General features: G+C 47.3%; 1 protein-coding gene across 1 annotated transcript; it reads right to left on the bottom strand.

The window, feature by feature from the left end:
- Positions 1-15,827: 15,827 nt before the first annotated feature.
- Positions 15,828-20,022, bottom strand: LOC308563593 (NUT family member 2G-like; the record flags this gene model as incomplete). The annotated part of the gene is made up of 6 exons (XM_081150799.1): positions 15,828-16,724; positions 17,187-17,303; positions 17,706-17,968; positions 18,431-18,570; positions 19,064-19,192; positions 19,553-20,022. The coding sequence occupies 6 exons, from the start codon at positions 20,020-20,022 to the stop codon at positions 15,828-15,830; spliced, it is 2,016 nt and encodes a 671-aa protein (XP_081006925.1).
- Positions 20,023-21,038: the final 1,016 nt, after the last annotated feature.

Below are 21,038 nucleotides of genomic sequence, written 5' to 3'. Positions count from 1 at the left end.
TGGTGTTTGGGTGGCGTTATCAATCTTGATGTTCAAACCAAACTTGGCAAACCTGCTTCTGCCGGGGGGCCACCATTTCCACAGAAAGGCTGTACATGAATGTTTATAGGAACTTCATTGATAATAGCCAGAAACTAGGAACAACCCAAATGTTCATCAGTTGGTGAGTAGATAAACAAATTGTGGTTTATCTACACAGTGGAACACTACTCAGCAATAAAAAAAAAAAAAAATCCTGATACATGTAAAAGCACAGATGAATCTCAGAACTGTTATTCTGAATGAGAGAAGCCAAGTCACTAAGGCTACATACTGTACGAATCCACTTATAGCACATTATTGAAAATGCAAAACGGAAGAAACAGAAACCAAATCAGCAGTTTTCTGGGCCTGGGAGTAAGGAGAGGTAATTGAACACAAAGGGGCACGAGAGAATTTTTGGGCTGATGGAAATAGCCAGAATCTTGTGGTGGTGGAATATGATATATATTTTTCAAAATCCACCAAACTGTACACTTATAAAAATTTTTCCCCAAAAGAAAACTCTAGGCTTCACTGGTGAGTTCTACTAAATATTTAATAAAACATTAACTCCAAATTTTATAAAAATTTCCAAAGAACAGAAATAAGTGAACACTCTCCAACATCTTATTTTACTTTTATTTAAAATTTTTAAAAAATATATGTTTTTTTATTGATTTCAGAGAGAGGAAGGGAGAGGGAGAGAGAGAGAAACATCAATGATGAGAGAGTCATTGATTGGCTGCCTCTTGTAGGCCTCCTGCTGGAGATCGAGTCTGCCTCCTGGGCATGTGCCCTGACTGGGAATCGAACCAAGGTCTTCTAGGTAATAGGTCAATGCTCAACCGGTAGCCACACCAGCCGGGCCTCTCCAACATTTTATAAGGCTAGCATAAATTGATACTAATACCCGACAAAGACATTAAAAGAATATTAAAGGCCGGTTTCAATTATGAACGTAGGTGGAGAATTTTTTAAAATGTCAGTAAAACAAATCCAGTAATATAAACAATATATCATTGACAATATATCACTGTCAAGATAAGTGTATCATAAGAATGTAAGGTTGTTATATTAGAAAATCTGTCAAGAGAATTCACCATAGTAGCAGGTTAATGGATAAAAATCATGATCACTTAAAAGATGCTGAAACATTATTTACTAGACTTCATTATCCATTTATGTTGATAAAAAAATCTTAGCAAACAAGGAATAAAGGGGAACTGTTATTTTTGAGAAATGTATCCATATAAAAGCTACCACAAAGCATTCTTACTTGTACAACACTGAAATATTTCCTTTTATAATCAGGAACAAAACAACCCACCATTACTTCTGCTGTTTTAACATTTTTATTGGAGAACTGGGCCTGAGCAACAAGGTAAATAAAAATAAATTTTATAGTGATTGGGAAGGATGAAACAACAGTCTGTTCTTTTTGGAAATAAGATGTTAATGTATGTAGCAAATCCCAGATAATCTTCAGGTAAACTATTAGCATAAGATATTTTACAACTTGGCTGGATATAAAATGAACAAATTTAAATCCGTTTTTCTATTCTACATGCCAACAATTTACAAAATGAAATAAAAGAGACTGTAATCACAAAGAAATATAAAAGATGCAAGTACCTAGGAATAAATGTAACAAAATGTGTGTACAATGTTTTCAGGTAAAATTATAAATCTTGATTAGAGCATGCAATGGAGTAAAGAGTCTCTTCAATAAATGGTGTTGGGAAAATTGGACAGGTACATGCAAAAGAATTAAACTAGACCACCAACTTACACCATATACAATAATAAATTCAAAATGGATGAAAGACTTAAATATAAGTCACGAAACCATAAAAATCCTAGACATCTCATGTAATAGTATTTTTACCAATACATCTCCTAGGGCAAGAAAAACAAAGGAAAAAATAAACAAATGGGACTACATCAAATGGAAAAGCTACACAGCAAAAGAAACCATCAGCAAAATGAAAAGGGGACCCACTGTATGGGAGAACATATATCTGCCAATGATATATCTGATAAAGGGTTAATTTCTAAAATATATAAATAACTCATACAACTCAACAAAAAGAAGACAACCCAATTAAAAAATGGGCAGAGGACCTGAATACACACTTCTCCAAAGAGGACATACAGATGGCCAAGAGACATATGAAAAAATGCTCAATGTCATTAATCATCAGAGCGATGCAAATTCAACTACAATAAGCTATCACCTCACACCTGCCAGAATGGCTCCATCAACAAATCAACAAATATGTGCTGGCGAGGGTGTGGAGAAAGGGGAACCCTGGTACACTGCTGGTGGGAATGCAGACTGGTGCAGCCCCCATGGAAAACAGTGTGGAGGTTCCTCAAAAAATTAAAAATGGAGCTGGCTTTTGACCCAGCGATCCCACAGCTGGGAATATATCCTAAGAATCCTGAAACACTAATTGGAAAGAATATATGTACCCCTGTGTTTGTAGCAGCACAATTTACAATAGCTAAGATCTGGAAACAGCCCAAGTGCCCATCAGTAGATGAGTGGATAAAAAACTGTGGGACATTCACACTGTGGAATACTACGCAGCTGTAAAAAAGAAGGATCTCTTACCCTTTGCGACAGCATGGAAGGATCTGGAGAGTATTATGCTAAGTGAAATAAGCCAGCCAGGCAGAGAAAGACAAGCATCACATAATCTCACTTATATGTGGAATCTAATGAACAAAATAAACTTATGAACAAAATAGGTCCAGAGGCATGGGATAGACTGACAGCTCTCAGAGGAGAGTGGTTTGTGGGAGATGGGAAGAGATTAACCAAAGAACACACATAGATATATGCATAGCCTATGGGCAAAGGCAATAGTGTGGTAAAGACCTGGGGTAGGGTGGAGGCTAGGTGGAGGGGGGCAAAGGTGAGGGGATGGGAGGCATCTGTAAGTCAACAGGAAATAAAAAATTTTCAAAAAGTTCTCTTCAATGAGAAAAAAGCAGGTAAATAATAGAAAATAGGTGATGCTTCATAAATAAAAAGGGCTATATAAAAACTTATTAAAACCATTATTATTCAAGGATGTGCATATTAAACCATGGTGAGAAACCACTGTACACACTCAGATTGGCAAAAAATTTTAAAAGCTCAGAGTTACAAGTGTTGTTGAGGGTGTGCCACAGCAAGTTTCTCAGCCCTGAGGAATATTAGTCTGTTCCTTTAGAAAGAGTCTGTTATTAAATGGTAAATTTGGAGAATTCACATCACCATTCCTAAAATATGTACCTCTGAGAAGCTCTTGGGCATGTGAAACATGACATAAGAACAAGGTTGTTCATAAAAGCATTGTAGTAACCTCAATTTAGAAACACCCTCATCTGAGGGTTTTTTCCCATTGCTTTTCAGAACATCCCAAGTGTTCATAAACGGTAGAATGGATAAATATGTGGAGGTAGAATCATATAAAAGGAATAATAAACCAAGAAGATAAATAGACATTGCAACACCATTGATGTATCTCATAGAGGTTGAACAAGACGACAGAGGAACAGATGTGGTACCACCCCATCTATGTCCAATTCAAAAATAAGCAAAACTAAATTGTATTGTTTACAGATGTACCCATAGGTGGAAAAACCATGAAGCAAAGCAATGAATATCATGAAATTCAAGATTGTGATTACATATAAAGTGGATTAAGAGAATTTTGATCATGAAAGAGCACACACGTTCTTTCTGGGGACCTTTGCTTCAAGAGCTTGCAAAAACTGTCCTCCTGTATAGCTCATTTCTCACCTTTTCTGTTTTTGCTTCACAAATTACATTGGTGTCCATTAATATAGATCTCTAGTCATTTTATGCATTTGTCTTTTAAATCATATAGAAAAAAGGGTAAAGACCAAAAATATGATTATACTGATTTTTGAATTTACCTATGCAGTTATGTTTACCAGTGTTCTTTCTTTGTGTGGCTTCAAGTTACCACCTAGTGTTTTTTCATGTAAACCTGAAGGATGCCCTTTAGCACTTATGAAGAAGGGCATGTCTAGTAGCCATAACCTTCCTCAGCTTTGGTTTATCTTATGTTTATCTAATTTGTCTTCATTTTTGAAGGATAGTTTTGCCAGGTATAGAATTTTTGGTTAACAGTATTTTTTCAGCACTTATTAAATATGCCATCCTTCTATCTTTCTGCCAAGCAATCTTCGACTGAGCAATTGGCTGTTAATCTTAATAAGGATCCCACTTACATGATGAATGACTTCTCTCTCTCTCTTGCTCCCTGTCACTATTTTCAAGATTCTCTCTTTATCTTTAGCTTATATTTTAATTATAATATGTCTTGGTATGGGTCTCTGAGTTTTTCCTATTTGGAGTTCATTGAGCTTTTTGTATTTAAAGACGCATGAATTCTATCAATTCTGCGAATTTTCTGGCCATGATTTATTCATATATTCTTTCTGCCCCTTTCTCCTACCTCCGGGACTCCCATAATGTACTTTTGAATTCTTATTTTTTTATAGATTTTTAATCCTTATCTGAAGATTTTTTCCCATTGCTTTTCAGAGAGACTGGAGGGTCGGGGGAGAGAGACACTGATGCGAGAGAGACACATCAATTGGTTGCCTCTTGCCTCCGGCACATGCCCTGACTGGGGCTGGGGATCGAGCCTGCAACTGGGGTACATGCCCTTGGCCAGAATTGAACCCAGGACCCTTCAGTCCGAGGACCAAAGCTCTCGCCACTGAGCAAAACTGGCAGGGCACGTTTGAATTCCTCATAGTGTCCCACAGGTCCCATGGGCTCTGTTCACTTTTCTTCATAACTTTTCTATCTGCTCCTCACACTCGATACTTTGAACTGTCCTATTGTCAAGCTCAGTGACTTTCTTCTGTTCAAGTCTGCTGTAAAAACCCTTTAGTGGATTTTTCATTCCAGTTATTGTACTTTTCACCTCTAGAATATCTGTTTAGTTTCTTTATACACTGCTTTATGTTGAAGCATTTTCCTCCACTTGTTTCCTTTAGCTCTTTGTTCACAGTTTCCTTTAGTTCTTTGACTATATTTAAGACAGATGAGCACCTTCTGTCTCAACCACGAGTGTGGTGGGGGCAAAGCAGTTCCTCCAGGAGCTGGAGAGAGAGGCACCGCTTAATGACTGTGTTTCTCATGTGAAGGGGATGAGAGGAGGGGCTCAGGAGGCCAAGGAAGTGGACAGGTTGGGGCTTCAGTTTGCAGTGCTGGTGCTGTTAGAAGGGAGGCCCCCACCTGTAGCTGGCTGGCTGTGTGGGATGTGGACCACCCAGCTCTGACCTGACCCCTCCATTGACCAAACTGGGGAGGAGTGAGTGGCCTCTCTCCTCCCTACTCCCCTAAAGCATTTTTTAATATTTGATGGGGGGGGGCAAGAATAGAAGTGTTTGTCTCTCCTGAGTCAGAGGGAGGTGGTCCTACTGCTCACTGATTTATTCCCAATCACCTGCCTGGGTTTGTCTACATTTGGGTGTGTTTTTTCTTTTTTAACAGTTTGTTGTATCTTTTGGGTTTTTCATCTAACTTCTGTTGACCTCATTGCTCAGAGTGCAGTATTAGGGAAGAAAATTTATACTTCCTGCCCTGGAGAAATGAGGAGTGGCCCCAGTTTTCTTTCCCCATCCATCCCAAGACCATGGTTTTTGTTTGTTTGTTTTTTCACCAAAGTGGCAACTGGGTCAATGTAGGGAGATAAAGCTGGCTTCAGGGGTGGAGGGGCTCCCTCCACCTGCTTCTCCCTGGTTTCAACTGGTGTTAGTGTCCATGAAAAGACAGTATTCTCTCTAAAACAATAAGGGGGTTATGGGCCAGGGGGAAATGTCTGGCTGCTGGCTCCCCTGCTCTCCCTTTCCTCACCCAGTATTTTTCATCATTAGAGGTGTGGGGGGAGAACTGTTGTGATTGAATGTAACTAGCCCCACCCCTGCTGGAGCCAGTGCTGGGGGGTGACACTCTTTCCTTCTCTTCACCTTTCCCCCAGCTAAAGAGAATTTGAACTTAGGGGACCCTTGAGCGTAAAGAGGCCTTAACTCTGAGGAAATGTAGGGGGAGTCCTCTCCCAACCTATCCTCCACCTCCTGAGAGTGCTCAGTGTTTACACCCCCGAAGCTGCCCAGACCAGGGACTCAGGCCCTACTGCTCTCCTTTCCTAGGTCATCTTCCCAGGCCCTAGCTGTCCCCCATGCTTCCCAGGGTTAGGGTGGGTGCAGGGGTCAGTCTATACCCCCTTGTCTGCCTTGTACCTGTAACCTCCCCCACCCCCCCCCGTGATTCCCGTTTTAACTGCCCTGTAAATACTCCTCCAATAAAACTTGATGTGTGTTCAAAAAAAAGACAGTTGACTTAAAGTCATTGTCTAGAAATCAGGGTCAAGGTGGCAAAGTAGGTAAATGTGGTACTCACATCCTCCCACAACCACATCAAAACTACAGCTAAACTACAGAAAAACCATCCTGTAGAACACCTACAATCTAGTTGAACAGAGGTCCTATAACTAAGGATATGAAGAAGAACCCATGTCGAGACTGGTAGGAGGAACACAGACTTGGAACAGGCTGGTCCCATACCCACGTGTGGTGGTTAACAATTGGGAGGTATATCTCGGTTGTGGAGGCCCCCGCTGAGGAGCGAGAGGTCCCAACCCCGCACTAGGCCCTCCAGCCCAGGGTTCCAGTACCAGGAAGAGAAGTGCCATAACTTCTGGTTGTGAAAACCAGCCAGGACTGTAGCTGAGTGAGATGGAGGCTACTGGAGTCCCAAGTGTTCCTCTTAAAGGGCTAGTGCACAGACTTACTTCAGACTCACTCCCTCTGAGCTCCAGCACTGGGGCAGCAGCTTGTAAGGCACCAGGGACATTTGGGGAGAGACTGAATTGTCCAGTGAGGGCTTGAGGGGCAGCTTTCTCCCAGACAAAAGTGCTGGCAGCAGCCACTGATCCTTTGCCACTGTCCCTGTCCCCACTGAGCTCTCTCCCCACAGAGCCCACAGGCAGGCACCATATCTGAGTCTCCATCACCCGGCTGACACTGTTTGTCCAGCCTTAATGATCCTTGCAGGCCCACCCAAGCCATTTCCAGTGGTTTTTCCATACAAACAGTCTGTCTTAGCTCTGCTGTGGATTTTCCTAAATTCTCTCAAAGGTTTACAGACCCCAAACCAGCATAGAGCGTCAACATGCCCCATACATCTTCCTAAGTGGCTTCAAGCCTGGCAATAGCAGCAGCCAGCCTTTGTTTATAGCTTGGCCTCTCCTGGGCACCTCCAAGCCCAGAACTAGTAGCAGCCATCTACATATCACTTTGTAGTCATGCCAGGTAACTCAGGGTAGGGCATAGGTGGCAGCTAACCTTGGCCTATGAGGCTGCAGAGCCAGTACACCCAGTAGATGGCTTCAGGCCATGCCAAAGCACCACTGAACCACATCATCAAGTGGTACACTCAAGGGGTGGACTCATCAAGCATGAGAACCTCACAGAAGCAAGTTCTGTGGGATTGGCCTCTGCACAGCAGATCCTCCACTATGGTTACAGTTAGTCTTCACAACTGATGGGCCTGGGAGTAAATCTCTCCCATTGACATGCCAATAGCAATCAAGGCTCAACTACAATAGCAGGGTGCACACAGCCAACACAGGGGGGACCCCTGGAGTGTCGAGCTTGGATGACAGGGGAGAATATGCCACTAGGCCCTAAGGGACACCTACTACATAAGGTCACTCTACCAAGCCCAGGATACATAGCACCTCTGCCTAATACATAGAAACAAACACAGGGAGGTAGCCAAATGAGGAAATAGAGAAACATGTCGCAAATGAAAGAACAGAACAAAACTCCATAAAAAGAACTGAACTAGATGGAGACAAACAACCTACTAGATACAGAGTTCAAAACACTGGTTATAAGAAAGCTCAATGACCTTACAGGAAGAGTGGATGAACTTAGTGAGAACTTCAACAAAGAGATTGGAAACATAAAAGTGGAGATAGAAAATATGAAAGAGAACCAGTCAGAAGTGAAGAATACACTAACTGAAATGAAGAATTCATTACAGGAATCAACAGTAGAGTAGATGAAGCAGAGGATCACATCAGCGATTTAATGATATAAAAAAGCATAATAAAGAAATTATATGCATAATAGTATAGGCAGGCCTGGGAGTAGGGCAGATGCAGGGTGGAGAGGATCAGTAGGGGGAAAAAAGGGGGGACATCTGTAATACTTTCAGCAATAAAGATAAAATAAAATAAGCATTAAAAAAAAGCAGAAAACACCCAATCAGAACAGCAAAAAGAAAAAGAACAACAACAAAAAAAGGAGGATAGTTTAAGAAGCCTCTGGGATGATTTAAAGTGAACCAATGTTTCCTGAAGGAGAAGAGAGCAAGGAAAACCTATTTGGAAAAAAAATGATGAAAAACTCCCCTAACCTGGTGAAGGAAATAGACATCTAAGTCCAGGAAGCACGGAGAGTCCCAAACACGATGAACCCAGAGAGGCCCACACCAAGATACATCATAATTAAAATGCCAAAGGTTATAGACAAAGAAAGAATCTGAAAAGCAGTTAGTTACCTAAAAGGGAGCTCCTATAAGACTGCCAATTTATTCTCAACAGAAACTTGCCAGCCAGATGGGATTGCCATCAATATTCAAAGTGATAAAAAGCAAGGACCTACAACCAAGATGACTCTCTCTACCCAGCAAAGGTATCATTTGGAATTGAAGGAAAGATAAAGAGCTTTCCAGACAGAAAAAAGCTGAAGGAGTTTATCACCAGCAGACCAGCACTACAGGAAATGTTGAAGGGTCTTCTTTAAGAAGATAATGAAAAAAAGAATCTGACAAACTAACTAGATCTAGAGACATTGACGCATGCAACAGACGATCATATTTCATGGGAAAGAGGGAAGGGGGGTGGAGGGTAAGAAGAGGTTAACCAAAGAAGTTAGAGGCATATATGCATAACTAATGGACACAGTCAATAACAGAGTGAAGGCCTGGAGAGGGGTGGGAGCGAGGTGGAGGGGGTCAATTGGGGGGAAAAATGGGACACATGTAATACTTTCAACAATAAAGATAAATTTTAAAAAAATTTATCAAGGAAATTAATGAGAACAACTAGACACTTAATGGAAAGGTCGAGGAACTTATTGAAAACAGAATAAAAGAGATAAATATCATAAATAAGAACTAGGCAGAATTGAAGAATATGAAATCTGATATCAAGAATATGCCAGAAGGCATTAAAAGTAGGCTCAATGAAGCACAAGATAGAATAAGTGACTTAGAAGATAATGTAGACAATAACCACTCAATTTTCTACCTTCTAACCACTCAATCAGAGCAGCAAAAAGAAAAAAGCACTTAAAAACTATGAGGACAGTCTAAGGGAGATTTGGGACAACATGAGGTGAAACGACATTTGCATCATAGGAACGCCAGAGGGGGAGGAAAGAGCAAGGGATAGAGAAATTGGTGGAGGAAATAATGACAGAAAACTTCCCTATGCTGGTGAGGGCGAAAGCCACACAAGTTCAGAAAGCAAGAGGGTTCCAAACCAGAGGGATCCAAAGAGACTCACTCCAAGACACATCATAATTAAAATGGCAAATGTTAAGGATAAAGGGAGAATATTAGGGCTGCAAGAGAGAGAAAAGCAGTGACCTATAAGGGAACACTCATAAGGCTGACAACATATCTCTCAACAGGAACTCTTTAGGCCAGAAGGGAGTGGCATGAAGTTCTCAAAGTAATGAAAAGCAAGAACCTGCAACCAAGACTGCTTTATCCAGCAAGGTTATCAATTAAAATTGAAGGTGAAATAAAGAGCTTCCCAGACAAAAGAAGGCTAAAGGAATTCAGTACCACCAAACCAGCATTACAAGAAATGCTAAAAGGACTGCTTTAAAAACAGAAGAAATATCAAGAGAAAGGTACATCAGCATAAAGGGGAAAAATGGCATTAAATAAGTATATGTTAGTAGTAACCTTAAATGTAAATGGAATAAATGCTCCAATCAAAAGACAAAGGGTAGCTGAATAAATAAGAAAATAGGACCCAAATATACGCTGTCTACAAGAGACCCACCTGAGAGCAAAAGATTCACAGAGGCTAAAAGTGAAGGGATGGAAAAAAATATTCCAAGCAAAAGGAAATAAAAAAAAAAAAAAAGCTGGAGCAGCAATACTTATTGTGACAAAGTAGACTTCAAATAAAGACTGTAATTAGACACAAAGATGGTAACTACATAATACTAAAGGGATCAATCCAACAGGAGGAAATAATCCTTATAAATATATATGTACCCATTATAGGAGCAATTCCTATTAAAATACCAACAGCACATTTCACAGAGCTAGAACAAAATTTTCAAAAATTCATATGGAATAATCCCCCCCCCCCCCCCAATAGTGGCAGCCATCTTGAGAAAGAAAAACAGTGTGGGAGGAATCACTTAACTGGATATCAAACTGTACTACAAAGCCACTGCAATCAAAACGACCTGGTATTGGTACAATAGCAGACATACAGAGCAATGGAACAGAAGGGACCCCAGAACTAGATCCACAACATTATGGTCTGTTAATATCTGAAAAAGGAGGCAAGAGAATACAATGGAGTAAAGACAGTCTCTTCAATCAATGGTGCTGGGAAAACTGGACAGGTACATGCAAAAAAAAAAAAAAAAAAGAAAAAGAAAACTAGACCATGAACTTACACCATATGCAAAAATAAACTCAACATGGATAAAAGTCTTAAATGTAAGTCACAAAATCATAAAAATCATGGAAGAAAACATAGGCAGTAAAGTCACAGACACCTCACATAGCAGAATTTTCACTGATACATCTCTTAGGGCAAGAGAAACAAAAGAAAAAATAACTAGGACTACATCAAAGTAAAAAGCTTCTGCACAGCAAAAGAAATCTGCCTCAAAATACAAAGGAAACCCACGATATGGGAGAACATATTTGCCAAGGATGTATCTGATAAGGGGCTAATTTCCAAAGTGTATAAATTACTCATCAAACTCAACAGAGGAAGACAAGCAATCCAACTAAAAATGGGCAAAATACGTCAATAAACACTTCTCCAAACAGGACATACAGATGACCAAGAGATATATTAAAAAATTCTCAATGTCATTAATCATCAGAAATATGCAAATTAAAGCCACAATGAGGTATCGCTTCACACCAGTCAGAATGGCTACTATCAACAAATCAACAAAAGACTTGTGCAAGCGAAGGTGTAGAGAAAGGGGACCCTAGTGCACTGCTTTTGGGAATGCAGACTGGTGCAGCCACTGTGGAAAACAGTATGGAAGTTCCACAAAAAATTAAAAATGGAACTGCCTTTTGACCCAGTGATCCCACTTCTAGGAATATATCCTAAGAATCCCGAAACACTAATCAGAAAGAATATATGCACCGCTGTGTTCATAGCAGTTTACAATAGCTAAGATCTGGAAACAGCCCAAGTGCCCATCAGTAGATGAGTGGATAAAAAAGCCGTGGTACATTTACACCATGGAATACCATGCAGCTGTAAAAAAGAAGGATCTCATACCATTTTGGACAGTACGAATGGACCTGGAGAATATTATGCTAAGTGAAATAATTCAGGCAGAGAAAGACAAACATTACATGATCTGTGTCCATAGGTCATGTATACATGAATCTAAGTTCTTGATTAATACCCCCCCACTCCCCACCCTACCTTCCCTCTGAAATTTATCCAACTGCTCCATGGTTCTATATCTCTGTATCTATCTTGTTCATCAGTTTATTTTGTTCATTAGATTCCACATACAAGTGAGATCATGTGGTACTTTTCTTCCTCTGCCTGGCTTATTTCATTTTACATAATCTTCTCCAGGTCCCTCCATGCTGTCCCAAAGGGTAAGAGGTCCTTCTTTTTTATAGCTGCATAGTATTCCATGGTGTAAATGTCCCACAGCTTTTTCATCCATCTACTGGTGGGCACTTGGGTTATTTCCAGATCTTAGCTATTGTAAATTGCACTGGTATGAATATAGGGGTGCATATATTCTCTCTAATTGGTGTTTTGGGTTTCTTAAGATATATTCCTAGAAGCAGAATCACTGGGTCAAATGGCAGTTCCATAGTTAATTTTCTGACAGGTGTGAGGTGATACTTCATTGTGGTTTTAATTTGCATCTCTCTAATGATTACTGACTTTGAGGATTTTTTCATATGTCTCTTGGCCATCTGTATGTCCTCTTTGGAGAAATGTCTATTACGGTTCTTTGCCCATTTTTTATATTTATTTATTTATTTATTTATTTATTTATTTATTTATTTATTTATTTTTAAACATATTTTTATTGATTTCAGAGAGAGGAAAGGAAGGGGAGAGAGAGAGACAGAAACATCAATGATGAGAGAGCCATTGATCGGCTGCCTAGCCCGCAACCCGGGCATGTGCCCTGACCGGGAATCGAACCCCGATCTCCTGGATCCTAGGCCGATGCTCAATCGCTGAGCCATGCCCATTTTTTAATCGGATTGTTTGTCTTTTTATTAAGTTGTATGAGTTCCTTATATATTTTGGATATTAACCTCTTATCAGATATGTAATTGGAAATTATGTTCTTCCATACAGTGGGCTCCCTTTTTATTTTGTTTAATGGTTTCTTTCAATGTGCAGAAGCTTTTTTATTTTTTTTTGTTTTTGTAGTCCCATTTGTTTATTTTTTCCTTTGTTTCCCTTGACCTAGGAGATGTATTGGCAAACATATTGCTCTGAGAGATGTCAGAGGTTTTGCTGTCTCTGTTTTCTTCCAGGATTTTTGTCATTTCATGACTTACATTTAAGTCTTTTATCCACTTTGAGTTGAATCTTGTGTGGTGTAAGTTGATGGTTTAGTTTATTTATTTATTTATTTTTGCATGTACTTATCCAGTTTTCCCAACACCATTTATTAAAGAGACGTCTTTACTCCATTATATGTTCTTTTTTTTAAAAAAAATTATCTTTATTTTTGAAAGTATTACAGGTGTCCCATTCCCCACCCCCCCGCCCCGCTTGACCTTTCTCCATCCCCTTTCCACTCTCTCCCTAGGCCTTCACCCCATTATTATCCATGTCCCTGTGTTATGCATATATTCATATAAGTTCTTTGGTTAATCTCTTCCTACCCTCCCCCTTCCCTCTTCCCTCTGAGATACGACCATCTGTTGCATGCTTCAATGTCTCTGGGTCTATTTTGTTTGTCAGATTCTTTTGTTCATTAGCTCCTTCTTAAAGAAGACCCTTCAACATTTTATGTAATACCGGTTTGGTGGCGATGAACTCCTTTAGCTTTTTCTTATCTGTGAAGCTCTTTATCTGATCTTCAATTCTAAATGATAGTTTTGCTGAGTAGAGTCATCTTGGTTGTGGGTCCTAGCTTTTCATCACTTTAAATATTTCTTGCCACTCCCATTGCATGTTCTTGCTTCCTTTGTCAAACATTAACATACTGTAATGGCTTGGCTCGATTTCTGGGTTCTTTCTTCTGTTCCACTGATCTATACGTCTGTTCTTGTGCCAGTACCAGGCTGTGTTGGTTACAGTGGCTTTGTAGTATAACTTGATATCTGGCATTGTGATCCCTCCAACTTTGTTCTTCTTTCTTAAGATTGCTGCAGCTATTCAGGGTACTTTTTGGTTCCATTTACATTTTTGGAGTATATATTTTAGATCTGCAAGATTCCACGTAGCCTGTGAACTTGGACACACCCACAGTTGAAGCAGCGATGGGCCTCCAGTTGGCCCCACTGTGCAGGTTCCAGGGAGATTTCAGAGCTCACAGGGCTCAGAGGAGGGGGCAGCCCAGGCTCTGCCTGCCCCTGGGAACTTGTTCATCCAAACAAGGACTCAGAAGGCAGGAAGGGCCAGGCTACTGAGGCCAGGCACAGAGACACCCAAGGGCCAGGTATGAACCTGATGGTGGTGACTGAGGGCCCAGGGCACACAGGGGCGGAGCAAGTAAACTCCCTTCAAACAGGACTCCCTCAGTGTTCCTAACAACCCTGGGAGGGGAATGTGTTACCCTCTTTCACCACGAACACCCTGAAAGCTGATAAGTCACAGCGCTAATTTGCACCAATGAACAAGCGTCCAACCTGTCCGTCACACACCACATTTGCATCCAGTGCCTGCCACCCTGGGCAGAGACACATCCGGCAGGCATGTGGGTAGGATGCTCACTGAGGAGGGCTGGCAGCTTCTGGACCAGCCCCACAGCACTCACTGAGTCTGGCACAACGTCTGAGCCCCTCTCTCTGTGTTGAGGCCCAGCTGCACAGGGAGGGGGCAGCAGGGGGAAGCGTGGCCAAGGTGAGAAGTCTCCTTCGAAAAGTGCGGTGGGTGCTGCCCACCACATGGGAGGAGGGAAGGCAGCAGAGGAGGACCTGTGGGCTGACCCTGGATTTTGTGGGATGGGGTGAGAGCCCTGACATGAGTCTATTCTAGCCCAGCTCTTTATGGGGCCCAGGCCTCTTTTGGACCTGCAAGGCTTTAGCCCCATCCCACCGCTGCTGCTGGACCACCGCCCTGGGCCTCAGCTTGGTGTCATGGCTGGAGCTGGGGCCGTGCTCAGCGAGCCTCAGCTGTCCCACCCACCCAGAGCCGAGGCAAGGAAACAGCTTAAACTTGGGGAAGAGGCCCTGGCCAGGAGGCAAGGGGGTGAGGGCAGGGCATGGCCACGTGGGAGCAGAGCTGGGACAAGGCAGTTCTGCAGACAGGAGTCCCCTTCCTGGTTCAGCTCCTGTCCCACACTGTTTGCTCATCTCACCCTTACCTCCGGATCGAGTACTCTGCTTTGATTGTGAGGTCTCCACCAGTGCCCAGAGCAAGGTGACTGGGGACCCCTGCCTCAGCCTGGACCTCCAGCTCCCACCTGCCCTGGGCCCACACACACCCGAGCCCCTACTGCCCCTGCTGGTTGTGCGGGTGAAACTGGGCCACAGTGTGTTAGGAAAAGTTTCCCAGGCGATTGTAAATCTGCGCAGCATCTATTCCCTCAAGGGTCCAGCCATGGTTGGGAGGGAAGATACAGTAGTTGTGGGGTGTCCTTGAAGACTGTGGTCCCTGAGCCCAGTCCCCCAGCCACAGCAGATGGGTCCTACTCCTTCAGTTGGACAAGATTCCCCGCCACAGAAATCTCGAAAGGGACTTGGGAACCTCCACACCCACTGTCATTTCCCGTGTACCCACCTTGAACAGGAGTGTCACCATTTCTCTCTTGCAACTTCCTTGTTCCGGCCTCACCCCTCCACCCCCTCCACTTCAATCACCCCACTGACACTAGAGGATGCTTCTCCTGCCAGGAGGCCCAGAGGTAGACAGCCTGTCTTCTGAGGTCAAGCCTTTTCCGCTCCTCTCAGGCCTCAAGCCTCCGGCCTCAGGCCAGCGTTGGGAGCAGAATTGACAGCGGGATCCCTGGGGATTAGACAGCTGTGCGCCCCCAGGAGCAGTGGGAAGGAGTCCCTGTCAATCTGGAAGAATGGACTGAAGGTTCAAGGGGCACCCATAGCACCCATGACCTCCCACATCCTTCCTTCCTCTCAGGTCCCCTCTCCAGGGAGCAGCACAGACCCGAGTATGGAGACAGAGGCCCTTAGAGCATTTTCACACAATCCATCTTTATTCATAACAGATACACAATCTCCCAAAGGTGTCGCCCCTACCCCCACCCCCAGGCCCACCCCCACCCTAACCGGCCTTCCCTCCCTCCCTGCCTCCCACCCTCCCATGTCAGTAGAACAGCCAGGATCAGCCCTGGGATGAGAAGGAGCCCTTGACTCCTCTGGGGGACAGCCAGGTCACATCTAGTCTGGGATCCTCCACGGGCTGGCAGAGGGAGGGACTCCCCACTGCTCCATACTGGCTGCAGTGCCGCTTCCTCCAGCTCCCTGTGACAGACTCGTCACACTTTCTCTTTTGAGGCTGTGAGGGGCCAACCAGCCCCAAAGCCACTGTTGGCCTCCCGCAGACCCCGAGGTAGGCCCCTGGCAGGGGGGTCTTCTCAGCACGGGCTGGGCTTCCAGCCAGAGCGCGCTTCCCAGGCTTGGAAGCTGGAGGTGAAGCTCGCGTGAGCCCTAGTGTCTGACAGAACTGGGACTGGGCAGCTCCCCGGGGCCCCCGACCTCCAGGGCGCACAGGGCCCGAGGCAGGGACAGGGCTCAGAGAGAGCTGACAGGGCAGCAGGCTCCTAGGAGAGGCCCAGAGGAAGGCCAGGCTGGGGAGGTCCTCCTCATCCTCACTGGACCTGCCCTCTGGCCCCAGAGTCTCGGCAACAAGCGAGGTCTCTCTGGGAATGGAGGCGTCCCTGGGTCCCAGTCCAGAGTAAGCCTGCCCGTGACCCTGGGGAGGAGAGGGGGTGCCTGGAGCAAAGAGTGGTGGGTACTCCTGACGTCCTGAAGAGACAGCAAACGCCTTGGGCCTGGACAGGTGGGCCTCTGCTCGGCAGTCACTTTGACGGTCCTTGAAGTCAGTGTCTGGTGGGCAGGCTTTGTCACTGACCCCGAGCTGGGGGCCATGGTCACGCCTCTGAGCATCTTGGCCAGCTGCAGACTCAGAAGGTCTTGAGTCCAACAGGGGAGCGCCGTGACTCGGGGGTGCCTGCCCACCCTCCTGCTCCCCCGATGCCAGGAGTCGCTTCTCTAGCAGCTGGGGGAAGAGAGGGACAGTGACTGGCTCTGCACACAGGTGTGCGAGGAGGAGGAGCGTGGGTGACGGGACAATGGGATTGGGGGGAAGGGGGCGCCACTGTGATTCAAATACAAAACAGACATGTGGCTCTCCTGCCATCCCCTGGGCCATATTCCCTCCCCTTCCTTCCCTCCCCTTCCTTCCCACCCTCTCCTTCCTGTCACCCTCTTCTCTCCATAGTCCCCTCCTCTTGTGGTCCTGCACTGCACCCACCCCAGGGCTGGCCTCTCAGCGGGCCGTGCCTACAGGCAGGGTGGGGTTGACAGAGTCCAGTGGGCCCTGTTCTGGGTTGCTCCCTGCCTTGGTTTACCTGGGTGCTCCCTGGGGTCCCCCCAACCCTGAACTACCTGGCATCCCTCCCTCACCTAGGGCCTGTCCTTTCCTCCAACTCACCTGGGGTCCCACCCTCCCCTGGCTCACCTGGGAAGGAGTCAGTCCTTCCTCCTGATCCAACTCCTCAGCTAGGGCCAGGGGATCCTGCTGCGTGTCCGGGGAAAGCAATTGTTTTACGAATCCGAGGTGAATGACCTCATCCACCTGAGACAGAAGGAAGAGGCAGTGAGCACCCTTGGCAGGGAGTAACCTGTGAGTCAGCAGGACCTGGAGGACAAGCGAGAAAGCAAAGACCCACCCCATCCTCCTGCACACAGTGGGTGTTTTACTCCATCACAGTCATCAGCCACACACAGACACACATAGAGACACACAGGCAGACACACACACCCATGTACATGCAAAGACAAGGGCACAACCACATACACACAGATAGCACACACCACACAGAGCACACACACAACACGCACACATGCGCACACAGACACACTCACAGACACACACACTCACGCACCAAGCTCAGGAACAAAGAAGAGACCTCAGGCCCTGGGTGCTGGAGTCCACCCTCCGGAATCCTATAGACCCCAGAGCTCAGAGCCAGCCCACCTCGGCGACAAAGTCTTGCTGGCAGCACAGCTGGTCCAGGTAGCTCAGGAGACCCTTGTCCGGCAGCAGGTCCTTTCCTCCATCCTCCCATTCTCCACCTGGCTCCCCTGCGGCTGAGTGGCCCAGCCCCAGCAGCTCGTCCGTGAGGTCCATGTACTCCTGCACGGCCGCGGGGGGGATCCCATTGGGTGACTCCGTCTCCTGGGGCCATTGGGGTGTGTGGGCTCGCTGGGCCGTGGGTGCAGCCTTCCTGGGAGTGGGAGCTGGGCAGAGAGGGAAGAGGAGGGGGGTGAGGGGATAAGGCTTCCACCTCCTGAGCACTCGATGGTGAGGGCAGTGTTTGGGGGCATTAACATGAGTGTGGCTGGGTCAGGACCACCTGAAGCTGTGTGACCGCGTGAGGGGACAGGGCCCAGGGGAGCATCCAAGAGAGTTCTGTGTGAGGACATGTGGAGCCACCGATTCTCCAAGGGGCCCGCCACCCAGCCCGCCTCTCAGCAGACTTTCTGTTGGGTCCTCTGACAGGGAGGTGGGAGAGGGGTTAAGAAAATTGACCAGGTCCAGACCCCATGGTGACAAAGGGCGGCTAAGGCTCTGGCTCTCAGGGCTGTTTCAGTTGAAAGATCAGAGCCCCTTGAGGGAAAAGGACAGATGTGGGTGGGGAAGGGGCCTGCCCTAGGCTCTGTTGCTTTGGCCGGGGGTCCTGTGGGATCCTGCTGGCGTACCTGGCTGTGGGCCCACCACTGGGGCTCGGGGCCCCCGAGGATCAGGTCTCAGTGGGGCTGGAGGAGGCTGTCCCTGTGCCCCCTTCTTTAACTGCAACTTCTGAAACCGCATTTCCTCCTGCGCCTCGAACTCCATGAACCTGGGGGGTGAGGGGCACGGGCTGAGCTGAGAAGGAGGCCGCCGGGGCCCATCACAGGCAACAGCTGATGGAGGGAGGGGAGAGCCAGGGCCTTGGGGCTGTCAGGGCCAGGCCACCGAGGACGCAGGAGGCGGGCTGGCGGGGCACATGCCCTGCACAGCCCCTCTGGGTAGAGTCTGACCCCACTGGGCTGGGCACCTTCGCCCCAGCCTGTCTTGGGCCTTCATGTCCAGCCAAGGGAGGGTCAAGATCAGAGGAGGGTGGAGCTCGCGGGGGGGTAAGACAGAAGCACCCACGCTCTGAAGGTGAGGGAGAGCCTTCCAGAGGAGAAGGGCCTCTGGGCTGGGAGGACCGTGTGCTGGCCGCCAGCCCTCCGCCCAGCACCCTCTCTGAGGAGCATCATCACAGCTGGACCCTGCCCTGCAGTGGGCCCACCACCCACTGCAGTCAGCTCCCCTGCCCACAGCTGTTGGGAACAAGGCCCCTGACTCACTTGTCTGCCATCTCGTGATAGATCCTCCTGTCAAAGTTGCTTTTGCCCTGCCACGCGTGCACGGCCCGCCACATTCCCTCCTCCAGCGCCATGGTGGGCTTCAGGCGGGACAGGGACCGGAGCTCTGGGCTGTGTGTAATGCCTCAGGGTCAGTCCGGGGCTACAGCCTGCCCTCCACCCGCCTGACCACCCCAGCTCTGAGGAGCACATGTCCCCAGCCCTCCCAGCATGACTGAGCGCTGGCCGGGGAGGGGGAGGCGTCTGTGTGTGAAAGACAACCCGTCCCGGCTACTGTGGTTCCTGCCTCACATTCGAGCCAGCCATGAACCTGGACTCGAGGCTGACCGTCCACTCCCACCCTATAGCTGGGACACCACCCACAGACCTTCCTGCCAGTATCCTGGGGTCAGCCAGCCTGCATGCCCCTCCCACGTTCCTCGTTGAGGTGAGAGCTCCAGGTGAGCCCTGCGCCCTGCCCAGGGCACTCACATGAGAAAGCAGGAAAGAGCTTCCACATCAGGACTCTGGGGAAGGTGCTCCCGGGCCAGGGCCTTGAAGCACTGCCAACGTCGCAAGTTCACGTACACACTCTTGGGGTTGCAGGAGTCATCTGGCGAGGCCTTGGGCAGGGAGGTGCCCTGGCTACCTTCCCTGGAAGCCCCATGTGGCCGTGCCCCAGAGTTCATCGAGGTCACGATGGGGACCAGCTGGGCAGCTGGTGGTGGAGCTTGAGCTGGAAGGCTGGGAAGCCAGCCTCCCTCGCTGGCGTGGGTGGCCCCAAAAGTCGACGTGGGCATAATGGTTTCCACCGCAGAGGCCTCCAAGAAGAGGGGTGCAGGACACACAGCACCCTCACAGTGGGCCCCTGGAACATTCCAGTCGAGGGGGGCCTGACTCAGGACAATGATCTGAGTCTGGGGGTTCGGTGGTCGGCCCCCTTCTGACCTGACCTGGTCCATGATGTTGTAGGTTCCAGTCCCAACCGGGCCTTGACCAGCGTCTCCTGCCACCAGAGGTGCCCTGGGCAAAGCCGGCAGCACCGAGGGGCAGCCAGGAGGGAACGACAGGGTCGTGAGTGACTGCAGATGCTGCTCCCAAGATGGCCTGTGTGCAGGGCCAGTACTGGGCGCAGGAAAGGCCTGTGCTGTGAAAGGAGTGGTGGAGGCGCCAGGGTTCAGGGGCACATCCGCTCCCCGCACTGCAGATGCTGTTGAGACAAAGGGGATGGGTGAATGGAGCAGGACAGCCAGCCAACGGGACTGAGGCGCTCTGGGTCCCCTTTAGCCACCGGGAATCAGAGCAGTGAGTCTCAACACGAGGGCCATTTGGATGGGGCAAACTGTGGAGTTTGCAAGTGTCCTCAAGTCACTGTCATGCTCTGACCTCCAGGTGAGAATTGTGCCCCTGGAGAGCCTGCTCCCTGACCACTGTCTGTGAGAAGGATCAGCCCAGCCAGCGCTGACTGAGAGCCTCCCTAAGGACTCCCGGGCACCCCGCCCTGCCAGCCTCAGAGACTGTCGCCCAAGACATGGCACTGGGCAGAAATCCACCCCATGGGAAACGACCCTACACTAGCGGTAGCAACCTTGTCCAAGGTAAGTTCTAGGCTCCCAAAGGGCCTTTGAGGACAGTAGGTGTCTGGACACATCCCCGCTCAGAGGCACTCAAGCAGACCCATGTCCAGGGGAACAAGCTACACACCACATGCCCCTAGTTGCTCAGGACAGGCGTCCTTGGACATTCACTAAGGACACAGGGGAGCACCTTCCTGCCTCTGTGCTACTCCCCTCGCCCCCTTTCAAAAGGGAACCGCCTTCACCGACCTTCCAAGGGAAACCAACCACGCTCCACATCCATTTTGTGTCCCTGAAGCAGGACCTGGACTATGGGCAGAGCCCTCGTCTCAAAGGTAAAAGGCCCGGCAGGGGGTGCGCCCTGAGATACACGACAAGGGGAAGTGGGTCTGAAGAACTGA

The sequence above is a fragment of the Miniopterus schreibersii genome (genome assembly GCF_964146895.1).
Source record: "Miniopterus schreibersii genome assembly, chromosome: 11".
Classification (NCBI taxonomy): Eukaryota; Metazoa; Chordata; class Mammalia; order Chiroptera; family Miniopteridae; genus Miniopterus; species Miniopterus schreibersii.
The sequence above is the reverse complement of the archived record's forward strand: the minus strand, read 5'-3'. Positions and strand labels throughout refer to the sequence as shown.